Here is a 21,005-nt window from a genome sequence, read left to right on the forward strand (position 1 = left end):
TCGTGCGGGATCTCTGACAGTAACATCAAGACTGGACATCTGGCCCCATATGGCACCATTGCTGGGTTGGACAAATGGGCACTCCTGGGAGCCGGAATTCCCTCCCACCGCTCTGGAACTACCTGTCACCATTTTCTGCTACCCTTCCAATCGTCTGGAGCAGGATGATTCTTACTGGGAGAAACTGATGCCAAACCCAAGTGCAATAAAAATTCTACTATCCGGATGCAAAAGCAAACTTCTTTCGGTATGCTCGCACTTATTGATTGCTTAGCCCTGGAGTAACCTTTAGAATTTAAATTTCAGAATGTCTCCATGCGTAAACATATGGCAATTAATGAAATTTCCCACATGTTGTAGTTGGCTCCATTTCTATATACGCGTCTAATACAATGAGACCCCTTTCAATATTTCATAAATTGAAATCCATCTCTAGAGAAAAAACAATGTCAAGCACTGTAACTCCACTTAAAATAATGTCCATGCTTGCTGAAGTGTGAGTAGGAGCAGCAGTGTTTCTGAATACAAATCTGTCCCATATTTTATTTATTGGGCAGTTATGAGCCAACACTGTGCCTCATTGGTCCATTTTGCTGTCTGGAAACCTATTTACTTCTCAAACTCACAGGCCAAACATGGCCTCGTGAATCTGCCCGTCTGTCATCTCCCACGCTCCACTTGCTCTAAACCAAATTTTCAGGATGTATCACACATGTCAAAACTCGCCTAAGTGACAAGATCCAAGCAGAGCTGAAAACCCAAATGTGAAAAAGTCGCACACATTCAAAAGTAAGAAATGAATGGGGAAAATTAAGTTTGTGTCATTCATTTTTGCTCTTATTAATGCTCTGTTTTACCCCAAACCACAACAAATTGTATCCATTCCTTAAAGCCTATTCACTAATTTGGGTTTGGTGTCTTGCTCAACCCTTTCTGGAGCATAAGCCAGCAATCTTCAGCTGCCCTTAGCCAAAATAGTAATCCTCAATGCACCACAATTATTATGTCCAACTCCAAAAAACTGATCAGAAATGCTACTGACCATCTCACCTTGACGTTACTGCTGCAGCAAGTAATTATCATTGGAGTATTCAGCTAGGGTTAGAGTATACAGTTATCATTGGAGTATACAGTTATTAAAGTATACAGTCATATTAGAATACACAGTTATCATTAGCCCAGTGCTACTGTAACATTCAAGTTCAGAAGGAGAGAAGGAGGCCCTCCCTGAATAGCCTCTGCCCTTTAGTTTGGTCATGAGAGCTCAGCCACCCCCAGTTACTCGTGTCATTGCTTTCTCCCTCCCTCCCTCAGCACTCAGCAGACTGAACTGCATCTCACATTTCAGGCATCATTTGCATTTACTTCTCTCTACCTACACATCTGATGTATTACCAATCAGTCCAAACTCTGCATATATTTCACTGAGTACGCTCTGAATAGGATTGACGCAGTAAGTCACTAATCTCCATGTGGTTATCAAGGGAGGGTGTAGTAAAATCTTACTGAGTACCACAAATGTGTGGGACTACTGTTTTGGGTTCTGTATCTCTCCATATTTGCTGGCACTGGTCTCTATGTACATTGCAGCGCAGCACTCTGAGTACCACAGTACAGAGTTCAGGTAAGTAAAGTAAGTACCCTGTGCATTGATAACAAAGGACCCCATCTGTACAGGTACACTGTAAATTTAAAAAGAGGAATTTAAATGTTTTCAACATTTAAGAGAAGAATGACACTCAATCACATTGCTAGAAGCTAAAGAAAGAGCAAGAAAAAACCCAGTAAATAAGGAAGTGAGGCACACGGACGAGCTTTGCAGGGGTCCTGAGAGGAGAGAGAGAGGAGATGTCCACACTGAGAACTGCCAAGGTGACGCGTCTCGCAGGGTCGGGGTTCAGGGCCCGTGTAAAGGAGGGAAAAAGCTGTCAGCTGTGTTGCAAGGCCTGAGAGGACAGCCAACTGCCATGAGTTCGCACCCTAAACCCCCCAACATCTTCCTCACAGAGGTGGGCCAACCGTTACCCTGCAGCGAGTCTAGAACCCTTTTGATTCCTCTTCACATTCAAGTGAGTTAAAAGGCTTATAATGCAATTACTGATCCATGAATTACACAGCAAGAGAGGAAAGACAAAGGATAGAAGTGCGGTGTGTGTGTGTGTGTGCGTGCGTGCGTGTGTGTGTGTGTGTGTGTGTGTGTGCATGTGTGAGGGAGAGAGAGTGTCTCAATAACTGCCCTCTTGCTCCTGCTCATCATAACAAGTACTCCACTGGGTTCTGCTCCCCCACCAGCCCATCTCTCTCATTGCTCATCCCTCTCTCTGCTGGGTCCTGATGCTGCAGCAGCCCAGGCTGGACACTAGCAGCATGACTGAAGAGGAGGCAGATGGGTGCGTGGTCAGCTATTGGCAGTGGGGTGAGGGGTTCGCTGTCCGCAGCCATGGCATTCAAGGGGTGACAGTTGCCCCACACCTCCGGAAGAGCGCCTCCTAATGGCAATGCAAAGGACCACAGGCAGGACAATGAGCAGCACAGGCTTATGAAATTGTGAAAATGTAGACATTTTGGCTAGGGGCCAATCACCGAGTCAGGGGTCACTATGGACAGAAGTCCTCAAAGCCAGTTCCCTCGACAATGTCCTACTTTAAGCTCTCGGTAAAAAAAGGCATTTCCCACTGGTAGCAATTAACAATGCTAATTTCCTCTTCCTGACGGTGCCGATAAAAGAGGCATTCTTCGTCTAATTAACGTACAGAATAATTTTATAAAGATGCCTAATGAGGCTGTGATCACATTACCGTGAAAATTTTCATTAACGCTGTTTTGGAGGCAAGGGACTGAGAAGAGGGGCATTTCTGTAATCAGGCAAGAATGAGTGGCATGTAAATGGGTCTTCCTCTTGCCAGCCAACATCGGGTGCGAGTTGTACCCAGGGACCAGGAGGCAGGGTGGGGGAGCAGCGTCTGATTTAATAACATGCCACTCACTGCTTGCTAAAGTGCATTATGACACCAGCTGAGATGTCAATGAGAGAAATCCCTGACCCTTGGAGACACACACACGCGCACACATAGTCTGTCCATCACATTACAAAGCCATCTCCTATCCTAAGAGCAATCACAGCTCATAAAGGGCAGTCCACCACAAAAGTTTTGGTACATAGCATAGGTTATGAAACTCACTTAAGTTCAGAGAAACACAACATGTTGTTGATGAAACAGCTTTGTTGCATCGATCCTACATCATCAACACTAAACACACGTCCAAATCTGCAGATTTCACCAGCTCAGGTATTCTTGTAAAAGTTCTTTCTCGGTACGAAAGACTGCAGGTAAAACGTCTCACACCTCTGAGATCAGCTGGATGCGACAAGAAGCAGCTGGACAAGAAAGGAAGTGAACTGTCACGGTCCTCTGGCTGCAGGAGGCTGAATCACCTGCAGAGAGGTAAGGAGTGTCTCTCCACCCAGTACCACTGTCTGAAGCGTCACTGAAAGAGTCAGCATGTGTATTCTATAAAAGCATGATGGACATTTTGGAAACTCAACAGCCAGGTGAGCAGGCAAAGCGAGACCATCCCTGCAGCGAACTAACCTGCGCCAGGTGATGATGAAAAGTGAGCACAGCACAGCATCGCTGCACGGTCGGGTATGTCAAGAAAGCAGCGAGCGTCTCACCTGCGCGATCTCGTACAGCAGCTTGTAGTGCTCCTCCCTCTTCTGTAAGGTGCACAGGTTACAGCCCATGGCAGCGTGCAGAGTGACGTGTGGGGAGATGTGCAGGGAGAGCGCGGCCTCCCAGTTCCCCCACGGCGCTCGGGGAGCGGAGCACACGGCGAATCGCCCTCCCGGCCACAATGCTGCTGCACATCAGGGCTCTCCTGAACGGGCTTTCCTCCGCAGACACACACACGTGCCACTCTGTCCAGCCTTCCCGCCACAAATCTGCGTGTACGCGCGTGTGTCTGTGTGTGTTTCTGTGTGCCTTTGAGTGCGTGCTTTTCCGTGCGCGCGTGTGTGTGTGTGTGTGTGTGTGTATGTGTGTGCGCGCGTAGAATTGAGCAACGCGAGCCGGCACTTCTCTCCCTCTCTCCCTCTTTCGCGCTCTCTGTTTCCAAGCTTGTGGCTCCCCTTCTCACACACAATGACACGCGGATGGCAACTCATAAATAATAACGAGAGGAGCTTGCTCACCATTGGTGTCAGGGAGAGTGGTGGGCGGGCAAGGGGGAGGGGACAGGGCCACCGAAGCCCCTCTGCAGTGGGGATCTGCTTCATTGAGGAGCCGCTACACATGGAGAGAAGCTGCTCCTTTGTGTCCGTGGCACACGGCAGGCAGGAACAACTCAGCACAACCATCTCTATAATCTGAACACTTTCATGGGAATAGTGTACAAAACGTGTAGATGGCCAAGCCAGAGAAATTACCTCTAGCGCTTCTGTTTTTTTTATGGCCTTTGTGAATTTTCCAGGAATGGGGTGGAATAGAACTAGTACTGTTCTCAATTCAACCCATTCACCGTGAGGCCCCAGGGAGCCTTGAGCAAAACAAGTTCGTGCTCTTTGTATTTGCTCGACTCCTGTGTGATCCAGACTGTCCCGAGGACTCAGTGGAGGCCATGAGTTCCATCCTATTAGTCCCGTTTTGACGTTAATGTACAAACATTTGTACTTTTCTTCATTACTGGTATAAAGGTTATAAAACAAAATGAAAAAAATGTGTGCTAATTTTGCAGCAGCTGCAACAAGTTCACAGTGACCAGAGCGAAGGTTCTCAGGACAAAAATGGTTCTAAAAGAGGAGTGGAAATTCTAAGGATGTTGTAGTTGTGCAGATATTGCACCTGCAAAACAAAGGGATGTTGGAAATACAAGCGGTCACTCCGACAGTACAGGAACACAGGGCACCCTTGATCTATGACAGCAACAACAGCGACTGCAGAGACTACATTTACATTACTTAATTCCCTGGCTCTTTTCTGCAAAACAACTTCCAATGAACAATTTGTAGTGTTATGAGCCCACACCTTATTCACCGTGGTGACTTACACTGCTAGATACACTACTTACAATGAATTAGTCATCCATACATCAGTGGAACACACTCACTGTCACTCAGTGAGTCAATGTCAATGACCACAAAGACTACAGTGACTACAGTGACTAAACAGGAAGCTGTTCTAACAAGCATTAATTGTTAACAAATTGTCTTTGACTCACTGTCACACTGCAGAGCTAAGTAAAAAGTAGATGAACAGTCATCGGCTGGCACTGAGCTGCTCCCTCAGAAAGCGCTAATCCCATTTTCTGGGGCTCAGTTTGATGCAGGCTGTTGCACGTGAGGTTTGTCCACTGTGGTGCTGTCCTGGAACGCCTCCATTACGATAACATCCTGAAGCCCGGCACCCTGCAAAGGCAGCTCTTGGGCTGCCAAGCAGCGACTGCTCCTCAAAAGCGCAATCCGCTAAATTTTCAATTCCACATCAAAGAGTTGTAGGAGTTTTATGATCCTGAAGGCATCCAATGAACAGGCAGCATTTCCCCAGCAGCAGGTGCTATGGTGTCTAACACTGTCGATGACAACCCGAGGCTGTGGACTCGGGTATAAACACACACACACATCATCTAAAACACACTTGTCCCAAGCGGGGTCGTGGGAGGCCAGAGCCTAACCCGGCAGCACAGGACGTAAGGTTGGAGGGGGAGGGGACACACCCAGGACAGGACAGCAGTCCATCGCAAGGCACCCCAAGTAGGGCTCAATCCCGAGACCCACCGGAGACCAGGACCCGGCCAAACCCACTGCACCACTGAGCTCCGCACCTCCTCATCCGCATGTAAACATCTGTGTCCAAATCAACTCCTGAATCCCTGCACCTTTTTTATACAAGAGTATCACTCTGAAAAGGCTTTACTGTACATTAGGACCCTATTCATAAGACAAGTTTCCTTCTTTCTCAATGGATCTCACTGACAAATGGAAAAGCTCTCATTCCTTGGGCCAGAGCAATGGAAGAGCTCAGCTGTCTACCCCCAACATGAGATGTATTGAGCACTGTCTTCTCTTTTGACCCAAGTTGTAATATCAGCTAGAAATGGAGCACTAATAACTCACAACGAGTGCGGTAACTGACTGCATGTCTGGTGCTGTTCTGTATTATTCACACTTTTCTCAGAATTTCTACAGTGCAGCAATCATGGTAAACCAGATCTGGGTATTTCCAGCTGTGTCTGCTTTAAACATTAAGAGCTCAGATGAGATTAAATAATTAATCATTTAGAGTCCATGACAAAGTGCGGAGAAGTCGCATCATACAGCTGGGGAGGTAAACAATCAATATACTGCTGCTCTTGTCAGACACCTCATCTCATAGGCCAGACAGTGAGCATCAGCCCCTAGAACAAGGAGCAACAGCATACAAGTTGTTTGATTTCTTGCTTATTTACATCAGCTTATTATCCATAGCCACCGAAGGAACAAACTGAGCACAATAAACTGACAGGAAAGTCAAGTTCAGGAGAGTCATAAATCGGAGAGTCATAAATCGGAATCCATACGTCACTATGTTGCTGAAGGGTCCACCATAGTACACAGAATGAAAAGGACACATTATGCTTAGGGAGACCATTTTTAAACATTAAACAGAAAGAAATACATAAACTTCTGGCAAACCAATACGAAACACTGAGGCTCTACTGAAAATATGTACAGTGTGAAAAAGTCATCTAATTATGGAGTCAAATGGCAAAGTTGGGAAAGTGTTATTTTACATATTCATAAATGTGTATGGATATGTCTTAGGGGAGAGTTCTGAGTACTCAACGCTAATTCTCGTAACCTTGACAACAAAAAATATGAGTATGTGGTGGCAAAGAGAGAGCTCATGAAGCTCCATGATCACAGAGGCTGCATTGAACACGCTCCTCATTCCAAAGAGTTGAACCAGTTGACCAAAAAACTTGAAAACTTGTGTGCTTCCAACTCACACATTCCAACACTCACCAACAGCACAGTCTAATGTGTGTGTTGGGACCTTGCAACAACCAAGACTCTGTTTCCATAGAGGTGACATGAGCTTTCAGACATCACATGTAGCTTCCTCTGAGCTTGAACCAGCTTACTGCACATTCTAGCTGCAGGTGTGTTTGAGAAACCGAAGTACTTGTGCGCGGGCCGTGTATTATTCACACAAACATACACCAACCTTAACCCTAACCCTAACTCAACCCCAGTTGTCATTCTGTCCCTCACCTTCCACTCTTCCTGTGGTTAACAGAAGTTTCCCTGACAGTGATCCTGAGTACGAATCCACGTAGGGTTCAGGGGATTTGGGCGCTTCAAAGCAAAAAAGATCAAAAAGAACAGGATGCCAATACTTCTCAATGACACTGAATAATTAAAGCCTGTGAATCATTCATTATTGTGAAAAACATGATAGTAGGGATGAACAGCTTGAGTTTGAGGGGGTGTAGTGGTGCGGTGGGTTGGACCTGGTCCTGGTCCTGGTCCTGGTCTCCGGTGGGTCTGGGGTTCAAGTCCCACTTGGGGTGCCTTGCAACAAACTTGCGTCCCCTCCTGGGTGTGTCCCCTCCCCCTCCAGCCTTTCACCCTGTGTTGTTGGATTAGGCTCTGGCTTCCCGTGACCCTTTATGGGACAGGTGGTGTGGTGTGTGAGCTCGAGCTCTGATCGCTGACCAGGATCCTGCAGGTAAAGATATGTTTTCTTTGATAAGTCGTGGAACTATTATAAGACCACGATGTTGTCACGCCCCAGACCGCGTGCCCAACAACCACACCTGCAGGTGATTAAGGACGATGGGTATAACAGTATCACCTGAAAACACCTGATTGTGGAACCTCACCATTAGTAAGACGTAACGCGCTCCACAACTTGTTTCCTTTGTTTTCTCCTCGTTCTCTTCTCTCCATTCCTCGCCTCTCCCCTCCTTGTCCCAGTACCCTCGTCTCGGATGATCCTCGGCTCTTCGACCTACAGCTTCACTCCACCAACCACGATTCTGTGTTACTCCCCAAACGATCGCCTGACCCTTGCTCATCCCCAAGCACGTCTTCGTCTTTCCCCAGCTGGACACAGCAGTTGTGATTGATTCTATCAGATCAGTCTTCCATTATGACGTTTAACTAGACTTAGTGATAAATGCACTCACACCCAGTTATGCTTAGAGTTGTTTACAAAATCCTACTTCTGACCTGTAAGGCAGTAAATGACATTACTCCGGCTCACTTTTGTAAGACTATTGATACTTATATTCCAAGATGGTCTCTTTTTCCATTAAATGTGGGCTACTTTAAAGTACTTCTGATCAATAAGATCTCAGTAGGAGGGTGTGCCTTTAGTTATAGAGCACCTAAACTGTGGAAAAGTCTGCCAGTTACTCTCAGGAATGCCCTGTTTGTCTCAGCCTTTAAGTCCCAGTTAAAGACTTACATGTTCATACTGGCATATCAATAAGCAGTGTAATTCCATTTGACTGTGCATTTTCCTCTTCTGTATTAACATCTTTGAGTCATCATTTGCTAACATTTTCTTTCTTTGTGAACACACACACACACACTTTCTGAACCACTTGTCCCATATGGGGTCGCGGGGAACCGGAGCCTACCCGGCAACACAGGGGGTAGGGCTGGAGGAGGAGGGGACACACCCAGGACGGGACGCCAGTCTGTCGCAAGGCTGTCGCAAGGCACCCCCAGCAGGACTCGAACCCCAGACCCACTAGAGAGCAGGACCCGTGCCAACCCATTGCACCACTGCATCACCGCGCCCCCTCTTTTTGAACAATCTTAACATAAGACCTGAGGAGACTGGCTGGCCGTAATACCAGCATCCCATGCTGACAGAAGCTGATGATAGCCTGCCATGATGGACAAGAATACCTATGTGAACTGGGACATCAAGTTACCACTCAACTACAATGTGATTAGATTGATTAGAATCATAATCTGATTTATTTAGCCAAGTATGCACACAGATACTGGGAATTTGGCCTTGGTTCCAAATGGCTCATAGTGTAGAGTAGACAAAAAAACACACATATGTTGTGGCACGCCACGCCGTGGGTTTGGATGGGGCGAAGAGGGACACACAGGCAGCATTCATCTCAAACGTTTATTTGAACACCAGCACAGAGGGAAATAATGCTCTCAGACCGAGGACCCTGTTTTCTCCAGGACCTGCGTGTCTAGCCAGCCTTCCCAGTCTGCTTAGTGCCCCCGGGCTCTCTCCCAACACACTGGCAAACATAGTCACCCCATCATTTCCCCCAGAATTGCCCCCAGTGGTTGTACAGTCTATTTACAACTTACCCATACTACAACAATGCACAAGAAGCAAATCTTCACGCCCAAACAGGCAGTAACGCGGGTCATTACTATATAAACATACATGCATACATACATACATACTTACATACATACAACACGTACAGGGATGGGAAGGAATAAATACAAGGGATGGAATAAATAATGAGGGATCAAATAAATAATGAGAGAAGGAATAAGTAAGAGGGATAAAGTATTGCTCAGACTAACAATCAGTTCTTCATGGACATAACAGCATGGGGAAAGAAACTATTTTTGTGTCTGGTTGTTTTGGAACACAGTGATCTGTAGCACCTGGCGGATGGGAAAAAAAGCTGTGGCCCAGGTGAGAGAGGTCTGTCACGCTTTTCCTTGCCCATCTCCTGACTCTGGAGGAATACAGGTCCTGGAACCAATAACCTTTTCTGCAGACCTGACTATACGGTGCAGTCTGTTCTTTTCTTGTTTGGTTGCTGATGCAAACCAGACTACGATGGAGGAGTTGAGTACAGACTCAATAACTGCTGTGTAGAGCTGATTAGTTATAAATCAGAATCAGAATCAGAACGAGCTTCATCGCCAAGTATGTTCACACGTACAAGGAATTTGACTGTGTGTAGAACTGATCAGTTGTGTGAGTGACACAGAGAGAGTGTGTTCCACTGATGTATGGATGAGTGGCCCATTCTAAGAAATGTATCTAGCAATATAAGTCACCTTGGTGAATAAGGTGTGTGGGCTGGTAACACTACATAGAGTTCATTGGAAGTCGCTTTGAAGGAAAGAGTCTGCTAAGTAAATAAACGTAAATGTAAATGTAAATTGACTTAAAAGTCCTTTTTAATTTTGAATACCTAGAAGGAGCGGGCAGCCACTGGCACTTGGACCCCCATAGATTTTCTTTTCTCTCTTGACTTTCAGTTCTGAGTTTTTTGTTCCTTTCCTCTATGGCCAGTAGACATACTTATAGCTTTCAAAACTGCATGGATAATGTATTACTCTAGTATATAGTCAACCATCTTATTGCTATATATTTGTCTCATCCGTTTGTTCAGCACCGTGTATCACTGTGTGAGAAGAGCGCTCAATGAAAATAAATTGAATTGAATTGAATTGAATAGAACCCCCCCTTACCTTATTATGCAAACACATGTTATCAAGTGTTATATTGTGTTATTAGGGCATCTGATAGTGTAGTGTAGTGAACAGTGCTGTTACCTTCAGAGCTGAAGGTTGTTGGTTTGAATCCCACCTACTGCTCTTTACCTTTGACTAAGGCACTAAGCAAAAATGACTTTGCTCTGTAAATGGATAAGTAAAGGTAGGTAGCTTGAAACTGTGTTTGACTCTGGAGAAAAGTATCAGCTAAACAACCTGATGACAATAAATAAAAAAAGAACACACACACACTTTCAGAACCGCTTGTCCCTTATGGGGTCACGGGGAGCCGGAGCCTACAGGGCATAAGGCCGGAGGGGGAAGGGGACACACCCAGGACGGGACACCAGTCCACCGCAAGGCACCCCAAGCGGGACTCGAACCCCAGACCCACTGGAGAGCAGGACTGTGGTCCAACCCACTGCGCCACCGCACCCCCTTTTAAAAAAAAAAAAAAAAACACACACACACATTTTCAGAACCGCTTGTCCCTTACGGGGTCACAGGGAACCGGAGCCTAACCCGGCAACACAGGGCGTAAGGCCAGAGGGGGAAGGGGACACACCCAGGACGGGACGCCAGTCCGCCGCAAGGCACCCCAAGCGGGACTCGAACCCCAGACCCACTGGAGAGCAGGACTGTGGTCCAACCCACTGCGCCACCGCACCCCCTTTTAAAAAAAAAAAAAAAAACATTTAACTTCAAAACAAAAATCTCATGTTATGAAATGGTCCTTTAACTGGATTATGAATCCACACACACACTGTCTGAACAGCTTGTCCTATTGAGGGTCGCAGGGAACCAGAGCCTAACTCGGCAACACAGGGCGTAAGGCTGGAGGTGGAGGGGACACACCCAAGACAGGATGCCAGTCTGTCACAAGGGACCCCAAGGAGGACTCAAACCCCAGACCCCCCGGAGAGCAGGACCCAGTCCAACCCACTGCGCCACCACACCCCCTCTGTCATGAATCTAAAAAAGTTTTATAATTATACATGGTGAATGAAGTGAATAATGGTAAAATATGGTGAATAAGGTGTGTGGGCTAATAACACTACATAGAGTTTATTGGAAGTTGCTTTGGAGAAACGTGTCTGCTAAATAAATAAATCTTAATGTAAATGTACATGAAATACCCCAAGTGAGCATCCCAGGCATTTAATTTCATTACATATGCAGAAGAGAGGAATTACATGTTTGTATGACAGTGCCATACTTGAGCTGCAAGACAACACAAAAATGACACAAAATCCTGGGGTACAAATTTATTTGCAATTTGAAATAACGGATGTAAATAAAGGATGCAGCCTTCCTAAAATACACGTTCAGTTTTCTGCGCTCTGAAGTAGGTGGTGGGGGAGGAGAGAAACACAGAGACGGGGGGTTGTTGCTGGTTCACAGCCCCTGTCACATTTGGAAATCTATCTCCCCACTTGTACCCCGCTCCTGACCTGTAACGAGGCTTGCGTGTTGAGGTAGGTTGGGAGAAAGAGCAGGAGGAGCTGGCACTGTTTCTATTTGATATGTCTGCTATGTCGGGGGGTGTCTCCGTTCTGCCGAAGGCCCGGGGCACTTTGGAAAAGCAGGTCTGTTGGATGTGTTAACCCAATTGTGCAGCTCCAGTAGGAGTGACTAAGGGTGTCATTGTACATTTGACAGCCCTAATGCAGCCCTCTAATTGTAATGAGTGGCCTGTTTAACAGCCAGCCACATCTGCACCTCTCAGCCCCCACAGCTCCTCTCTCCTAAGGCCTGCTGGAGAGCAGCACTAGTAATATAAACAAAAAGGTATATTAATATCGAGTCCAGACTGTCTCAGATATTGGCCTCATATGAGACTGAGACAGAAACGCCCACACTGATGCTATGAATTCTTCCCGGTGAATTAACAGACGAGTTCATTTACTGCACTCCATCTGACATCATGGAGAAGAGTCATTTCTTTAATAGTTGAAATTTTGAATCTTTAAGCAGGACAGCGGTGATGCAAGTGTGCACTGTGATCTTCGCTGACTACGGTTTCAGTTGTAGAGTAGGGGTCAGTTGAGACCACATACTAGAGAGCTCCTCTCAGGAGTTATAGACAGGTGTTGGGTTTCTCCTCCAGCTGTCTCTGGGATGATCGGGACACCTCTACACTGACCTCACCCCATTGTGGCGGGATGGGGGTTGGGTTTGGCTTTCCCATTGAACTCCAGCAACCCAGGGCAGGAAGCTTGCACCAGCTGTTCTCTGAACATACATGTGTGTAAAAAGATTATGGCACTCGGAGACTCAGAAGCAAAGAAAAGGGAAACGCAACTCCAGGGGAAGTGGAACGCTTCCAAAGTAGAACCAGACTTGGTGACCCTTGCTTTGCCCCACACCTCTCACCTGGCTTCAGATCCAATCTCTGTCTTTGCGAAAGCTGACAGGCTTTGAGTAGCATGTTAATGAAGGCCCTTAATCTCGATGTAGAGTGGAGGCGCCGGGCTGTGTGGTCAGATTTGTCACACTCCACCGAGTCCATGGTGCTGCGGAAAGTGTTTGCCATCTCCATCTCATGCGTCCAGCTGGAGGCACTTTCTCCTCAGCTGTCGGTCGGCACCTTCTCCCTCGTCCTCTGAACACTGCCTCCGTTGCGTAGTCCTTGGAGCACAGCCCTCATCTTCCATCAAGACACGCTCTCAGAAGACTGGGACTGTTGGCACGAGAGGAGTCACCGCTGTCTGAGAAAAGAACTCCGCTTGGCAAGAATGAAAATCTTGGAAATTAAAAGCTTATATGATTTTGAGGTTGTGTCTTACAAGTTTTTATTCAACATGGAAGAATTGTGCTACAAATGCCATTCTGGAAGCTTTATAACTGCCTGAAGATGTACAGGTTTCAATTGCTCACATGATGCACCCTGTTACAAAGAACTTATGTCACACTGTGGATAACTTTTAATGTCCTTTGCCAGTCAGTCATTAGAGGCAGAAAGAATTCCCAAAGCCCTGCAAATCAACGCTCTCTCAATCAGGAAGGTCTCTGGAATTAGCTTCGCCTCTTGCTTTTCCCCTATTGCAGGAACTGTGTGATAACATCCTAGTTTTAATGCTGTAATCTCAAGTCATTGGGGAAGAGCGCTGCTCCCAGTCTTATTACCTCAACAAATGAAGGCTACAGCGATCCTGACACACGTACTTTACATGACAATTTGCCCCCAGCCCTCTCTCTCTATCTGGTGAACAAAAATGGACCCCCTGTAGTCGCTATGGAGAGTTGGTGGCACCAACTTCAGCTGGCAGACACTGAACAATATTGCACATGATGATTGTGTGAGCACTTAGGTGGTGCTGAATGGGGGTTATGGAGATAAAATTTTTTCGAGTAATTTTAGAGTTGGCAATTATAATTTTGCTCTAAGTTCATAAAAGACAACAAAATAAAAGTCCTGTAACACATTGGCATCCAATTCAAATTAGACCCTGTTTCATCACACTGTTTTTCCAGAAGCAGCTCTCAAACGCACTGATCCTGCATAGGACAAGTGATTCAAGAAAAAGGAGCAAATAAATCAATATTTAATTCACTTTTCTATGAAGTTTTTTTACATAACAAAACCTGTGACTATGTCAATGACTGCTGTGTTATTTAACTTTCATTTACACATTTATGTGACACTTTCCTCCAAAGCAACTTACAGTGTTAAGTTACTGTATAATTACTTACTCATTTATACAGCTTGCTAATTTTACTGGAGCAATTCAGTTACCCTACCCCCAATTTAGTACCTTGCTCACAGGAACTACAGCTGGAGGTGAGATTCAAACCCTAGACTTTTGGGGACGAAGGTGGCAGCTCTAATTACTATGCTACCAGCTGTGGCCTTTCATTGATTAAGACAATGGTTGATTTCACAAATAGAGTTAGACAAATACAAACCCAGTTGTATTTACGGCATTTCAGAAACAGACAGGGTGGCAGGGTAGTGGAATGAGGAAAATTGGGTAATGAATAATACAAATCACCCTGCATTGTCATATAGATTAACAAACTTCCTCAGAATAGGAGCTTCCAAATACTGCCTTTTTTGCCCTATAAACCAAAAAATTGAATTGTCTGTCTAATTTAAATAACAGTGAGATATACTGTGTGTGCAGTTAATCCATGGTGCAGCATGCTGGAGTGATGCTGCCTCCAACCTTCATCCTATTCAGGTGGAAATCATCCTTCTCTGCAGGGTATGTCTTTGTGATTTGGGGCAAGACAAGAAGGTCCCGCTGCTGCACCTGACCTGTTTGGTACCCACAGTTCCATCCCTCTCCACTCACCATATTGGGTGTGCAAAAGTAATCAGAAAGATCAGGATAAACTGGAAAATCTTCACCTTAGCATAATCCAAAGGGACTGTGATGGCCAGACCTATTCCCGGCAACTGCTCTCTTCATCCATATGCAGAGATTAGTGTGGAATTATGGTGATACCCGGGGGGCACAAACCTTATTTTCTGCCTCCCTGATAAGAAAACAAAACAAAGATTTTATATGATGGATAAGGCAGACTGCAGTGGGCTCCATATGGTATTTAGGATATGGGGTTAGATATAACAGAGGAAATGAAGTTTGGCTGTACACACACACACACACACACACCTCCAGAAAGTATCAACCCCTGATTTATTTATTTTATTTATTTTTTTTTTTTTGCTGTATTGCAAAATCAAATTAAAATATTTTCACAAAAACAAAAGTGTGTGTGTGTGTGTGTATTTTCACACAAAAGGTAAAGCACGAAGGTTCTCGGTTCTGGTTCCGTTTTGGAGGAACGACCTCCCCCTCACACTCAGAACTGTTGATTCTCTATCCACATTTAAAAGGGTATTAAAACTCATCTCTTCCAGACTAACTTCGTCTGTCATCTCTTAAGTTCACGTGAGGTGTAAACGTTTATGCGCTATAACTTTAAGATCATGCCCAGAGATAAACCTTTACGCAGCTACTCCTGTAATGTAACGCAAATGTTCATATGAATCTCTAATATATATATATATATATATATACACACACACACACACACACACACACACATATTCTGAACCGCTTGTCCCATATGGGGTCACGGGGAACTGGAGCCTACCCGGCAACACAGGGCGTAAGGCCGGAGGGGGAGGGGACACACCCAGGACGGGACGCCAGTCCGTCACAAGGCACCCCAAGCGGGACTCGAACCCCAAACCCACCGGAAGGCAGGACTGGGGCCCAACCCACTGCGCCACAGCACCCCCTAATATATATATATATATATTACTGGAAGGTGAGCAGGTATCGTGGATTTTTTGAGAAATTTTTACGCAGCTACTTGTATGATGAACATTTGTTCATATGGTGCAAATAAACTAACCGCATTTTAGAATCACACATCTGCATCTAAGTCTCTCTTCCTGCTCATGTAATGTACACATTGTATTTTCTATGAGATGTATGTCGCTTTGGAGAAAAGCATCTGCTAAATGTAAATGTAAAATACTTGTAAATGGGATTATTTTCCACTATATTTTATGTTTTTTCATTACTTCTTTCCACTGTTTTATTACTGCACTTGTGGAACAGCTGACCATTTCAAGGTAGTGCATTCTGAGGTCTTTCTGTCTATCACTGCTGCCCTGAAGTGTCGTTCTCCTCCTTGTAGCCTGTCAACTAGCAGAAGTCTTGTCAGTTTCCATTGGCCTCTCTGTATTAATAAGGCATTTTTGTCCACAGGACTGCAACTGGATTTTTAAAACTTTTTTGTACTATTCTTTGTAAACTCTTAACACAGTAGTGTGCAAAAAACCAAAGAGGACGACCAAACAAGCAAATCTGGCACCGGCAACCGTTTCATTTTCATTACACATGTTGCTCATCTACCATTCAGTTAAAAAGTTTCTTCACACTGTTTCACACACTGACTCACAGTTACCAGCATAGGCAACAGGGTGGCAAAGAGGGTAGCATTGTGCCTCACAACACCTGGTCTGTGCATTTGGACTTGGGTTTGATTCTGACTCTGTCTGAGTGCAGGTAGAATATTCTTACTGTGTGCTTGGGTTTCCTCAAACAGTCTGAAGACATGCGTATCTCAGTAAGGAGTGTAGTATCTAGTACAATATATCTATCATTGTAGGTCACCCAAATACTGGTTAACAATAATTGTGTGTTGCTTAGGAGAAAAGTGTCTGCAAAATGAACAAATGTGACTCACCGTGAGATGTATGTAATAAAGGGGCTTTTAAAGACAGTATTGATATGTTAAGCCTAAAGTCATCCAAGCTCACTGAAAAAAAGCTAAGGAGTAGCATAGCACATATATGCAGGTTAGGGGAACTGAACAACAGGACATTAGACCAAAGTGTTCAACTGAATAGTATTTAGTGTGAAAAAACAGCACAAGGTTGCAAAATAGAAAGTGATTCAATGTGAGGTCAGACTGCAGAAAGGTCTCAATGATCCCATCCTTCATGTGGTAAGGAAGTCAAGAGGGTGTCTCCTTATGAACCTCCAGAGCTCTTTGACACACTTCAGGAGCATCAGCTAAAATCAAATACCCTCACTAGAAATGCGTGTGAGTCTTTAAGGTCATTCAGTACACAAAACAGTGCACAAATACTATTTCACAACTCTCTGAAAAGTTGCTCCTTTCTACGTCTGGTAGTGCATCATACTGAGAAATAAATGAAGGGAAGTCAGCAAAAGCAGGCAATGTATGTCCGTCTCCTCTTCAGATTGAATATCTGCATTATGGAACAAGACTTAGAAATAGAAATTCCTTCAAAAAGTTCACCGAAGTCATTATTCAATCTCTCTCAAGGTCTGAGTTGCAGATCTGATGCATCTACATTCAGTCACTTCTCTCTTCTTTATGTGTCACCACATACGTGTTTTAATAAAGCTCCATCTTGTTGACTGTTCTGATACATTAGGTCTGAAGCAGTCTGCTTTTGATGTGAGGCTTTCTTGGTGCAAACTTAAACAGAGATACACTCCCACTGCCAAAACGGCATTCCTCGCCAAAATATAAAGAAATTCTCGTGGGACACCCTTAGATTCTGTAGCTATTGTGAACACACAATTATTGAATGTCAGATAACAGAGGGCTGGATTCTACAAGTATCTTCCCAAAAGGGTTACCTAGCACAGGTTGTCATGGCAACAATGATGTTTGATGGAGCTTATGACAAAGATCTATTTGCTGAGATTCGTTGAGCACAGATTGTAGAGCAACCCCTGTTAACAGAAGCGTGTGTTGTTCTCCAGGACTGACAGAAGGAGAAACCCATTTTTCCCAATGTCATCAACTTCAGCTGCTACTGATGCAACCATGAGAAAGAACTGACTCTTCATATTTGTGTTTAAGATTTTTGTTTGTTTGTTGTGTTGTATTACAAAAGACAAAGGATGACTTAAAACATCTTTCTCATCAAACATTTGAAAGCATGCAGAGCTTTCAAATAACCAGAAAATATCAGATCAATATTCAGTCATAACTGCAGCAATTTCATAGAATCAAAATAAAAGGAAACAAAATGAGTTCTGTCCCTTGTCACGTTATTCTTTTTTGGCTCATGCATTACAGGACCATTGTCATCTGAGCAGTGAAATAATAATGCCTGCACTTGCATGAGTGGAGCAATTCTTGGGGGCCTTTTGGATCTGATGACAGAAGTCCTTTCCACATCTCATCTCTGAAACATCATGTAGCCCACAAGCCTGACCACGAGACAGAATGTAAATTCATGACAAATCAAATTTGGCCACAGGTGAGACAATGAGGAACACTCTTCTTGCCTCAGAAGAGCTGGCTCTTCCTCCAGTGTCGGGGCTGGGAACCACACAAAATCCAATTTCTTCAGTGTGAAACACAGTGGACAACCTTTGCACAATAGTTTCAGGTCTAGTGTCGCTATGGGCTGCCAAGGTTTTCACTTTGCCTTTTACTGCCAAAGAAGTCCAGAGCCAAAGGTCCCAGCTAGACCCAACAAATCCATGACAGATAAACAGAGGTCCCTTCAGGTTGGGATTTGCTTCCAACATGAGACCAAAATATGGATTACACCAGAGAGAAAAGATAGTCACAAATCAGCCAACGGTCACAAAAGGACAAGCATGAGGCATCAGTACGATGAGTATGAGTGCAACTTGGAATACTCTGCAACAAGTACTTTCTGTTACCAGGATCTCAGCCCAGTGAAGAGAATCTGAATTAGTACCTTGGGTATGAAGGGAGCAGAAGATGAACTAAATTCCAGTCTGAGAGCTAGCAATACGTGGAATAAAAATTCGACAAATCAGCACTATGAATAATTTTTCCTCATTTATGAATATTCACTGATGATAATAACAGATACATTTAAATGTCAGGGAGACAATGTGTCATCTCAGTACATACAACGTTGTATGATTCAGTAGCCCTGCTTAAATCCAAAATTATTCCAAGCTCTCTGCTCATCATTTTGTCACCATTTCAGTCATCCAGCACTTTGTCCTGCTTTCTTGTCCCACGACTAGAGGCTTTGAAGACAACAGTCCATCAGTTCTGTTTTGGCCCCAAGGCAGCAAAACTAACTTTTTCTTCCTGCTGAAACTTGTCCACTTCTGTCTCAATCTCCTCACAGCTAAATAAAAACATCATGCACTATGATTATCTATGTATTTCTATTTTAATCTCACTTCTACAAGCAGCTACCTGAGTAATGGATGTCAGCAAAGGGCCTTAACAATTGTGTGTTTGTGTCTAAAGCTTATTTTCTGTTGTTCAATGTACACTTGTGAACGCTGAGCAAAGGGGTCATGAAAAAGGTAGCTTGCAAATGAGTTTCTTGTCTTAGGCCTGGATTTAAAAGTGTAGAAAAAGTGTTTAAAGCAGCTCTGACATTCTATTAATGCGTTAGACAGGAAGTTTGTACACACGATGAAAGCATTCTTGTTGGTGTTGGCACAATTGGGGTATGTATACGTCTGTGTATGTGTGTGTCAAGCGTGCTTTATGTATTCTGTGTAGTGTGTGTGCTCTACGTGCTCTTTGCTATCACCACATCCCCCCCTTGGAGTGCACTTAGTGGTGTGGTAATATTCTGCAGAACGAAAAGCTCCACAGCCAACTATTGGTAATCCCATGTTTCTAGCTGTGCTCCCCACCGTAAGAAGTGCAGCAGGATAAACATCTCAGAGGGGATTTCTACTGCTATTTAGTTACCACTATCTGCAGTAAATCCTTGCTGTGAACTCAGTAAACCGTGCTATCAAGATTAAACCATTTAATTAAGGGGCATACACACAGATACTGGGTTCCTGATTGTGAGAGAACATCCAGAGCTGCAAAGCTTAAGGCCCCTTCCCCAGCATGAGGCAATAAGACCATGATGCAACTTCTTGTCCTTTACTTTTGTGCATTATATTTTGCGCTGGAGGTCCATCGCTGCTGTTTGTGATGTTTCAGGTAAGTGTAGTTGTTTTGCTACCGCTTTTTTCCTGACGCACATTCGTGTTATGTAGCTGTGTGGATAGACACAATCGCTTGTGTTTCTGTGTAGCATTGCGTGGCACTGTAGTTAATTTGTTTGTTAAATAGTATTTAGTTGTTTGTTGGGTGAACGTTCTCCAGATCATTTCTGTGCCCCGTAGTAGGGAGTGGACATGACTCTGTGGTTCAATTAATCGCGTCTGTTTGGTTGTTTGTTTTGGTCATCATTGTTGGAGTAGTTTCGGTTTTGATTAGGAAGATCCGCTGATTGGCGGTAGCCCAGTTTAAATAGCGGCTGGTGATCCGTAGCGGCAGCCTCTTGGTGCAAAGACTCAGGGTGCAAAGGCAAGGGAGTCTACCTGCGGGAGTCATTCCATCAAGGAAGGCCACCGGTACAGCTGTCTGCAAGGGATCATGCGCCCAACATGTCGACCATCAAAGTCTTCTATGGTAAGCAAGCCGTGCAACTTTGCCACTGTCGGAGACCTGAGCACTCTTGCTGCTACAGTAACCTAGTCTATCCTCACCTGTGAAACCTTCCATCTTGGTTTACTTTCTCCATGGGACTCTGGAACTGCCAGTCCGCTGTGAGAAAGGTTGACTTCATACCAGCCTACGCCTCCCATCTCTCACTGGACCTCATGGCCCTAACTGAAACCTGGATCACCCCAGACAACTCAGCCATACCTGCAGCACTCTCCACTAACTATTCCTTTTCTCACACCTCTCGTTCCTCCGGCAGAGGTGGAGGCACAGGCCTGGTCATCTCTCCCCAGTGGGAATACTCTATTCTCCCTCTTCACTTGCATGATCTGTCCTCATTTGAATGGCCTGCTGTCTCTATCACTGCCCCAATCACTCTTGTTGTGGTTGTTCTTTATCGCTCTCCTAGCCCACTCGGCAACTTCTTGGATGACCTCGACATCTTGCTGAGCTCTCTGCCAGGCGACAATGCTCCGTTGATTCTTCTGGGTGATTTCAACCTGCATGTCGATGACATTCATGCAAGCGGCCTTCTGTTGCTCCTACAGTCCTTTGATTTCTCCTTGTCCCAATCCCCTGCTAC

The 21,005-nt window shown here is 44.9% G+C and overlaps 2 protein-coding genes across 3 annotated transcripts in view; one reads left to right on the forward strand and one right to left on the reverse strand.

Moving 5' to 3' along the window:
- Positions 1–3,745, reverse strand: part of LOC108942243 (PDZ domain-containing RING finger protein 4-like) — a 41,422-nt gene extending 37,677 nt beyond the window's left edge. For both annotated transcript variants that reach the window (XM_018765416.2, XM_029252117.1), the window contains exon 1: positions 3,677–3,745. In XM_018765416.2, coding sequence (XP_018620932.2) covers positions 3,677–3,745 — 69 coding nt within the window. The remainder of the gene's footprint in view (positions 1–3,676) is intronic.
- Positions 1–21,005, forward strand: part of ttll1 (tubulin tyrosine ligase-like family, member 1) — a 917,975-nt gene that overhangs the window by 669,580 nt on the left and 227,390 nt on the right. The window lies entirely within an intron of this gene.

The sequence above is a fragment of the Scleropages formosus genome, chromosome 5 (assembly GCF_900964775.1).
Source record: "Scleropages formosus chromosome 5, fSclFor1.1, whole genome shotgun sequence".
Taxonomy (NCBI): domain Eukaryota; kingdom Metazoa; phylum Chordata; class Actinopteri; order Osteoglossiformes; family Osteoglossidae; genus Scleropages; species Scleropages formosus.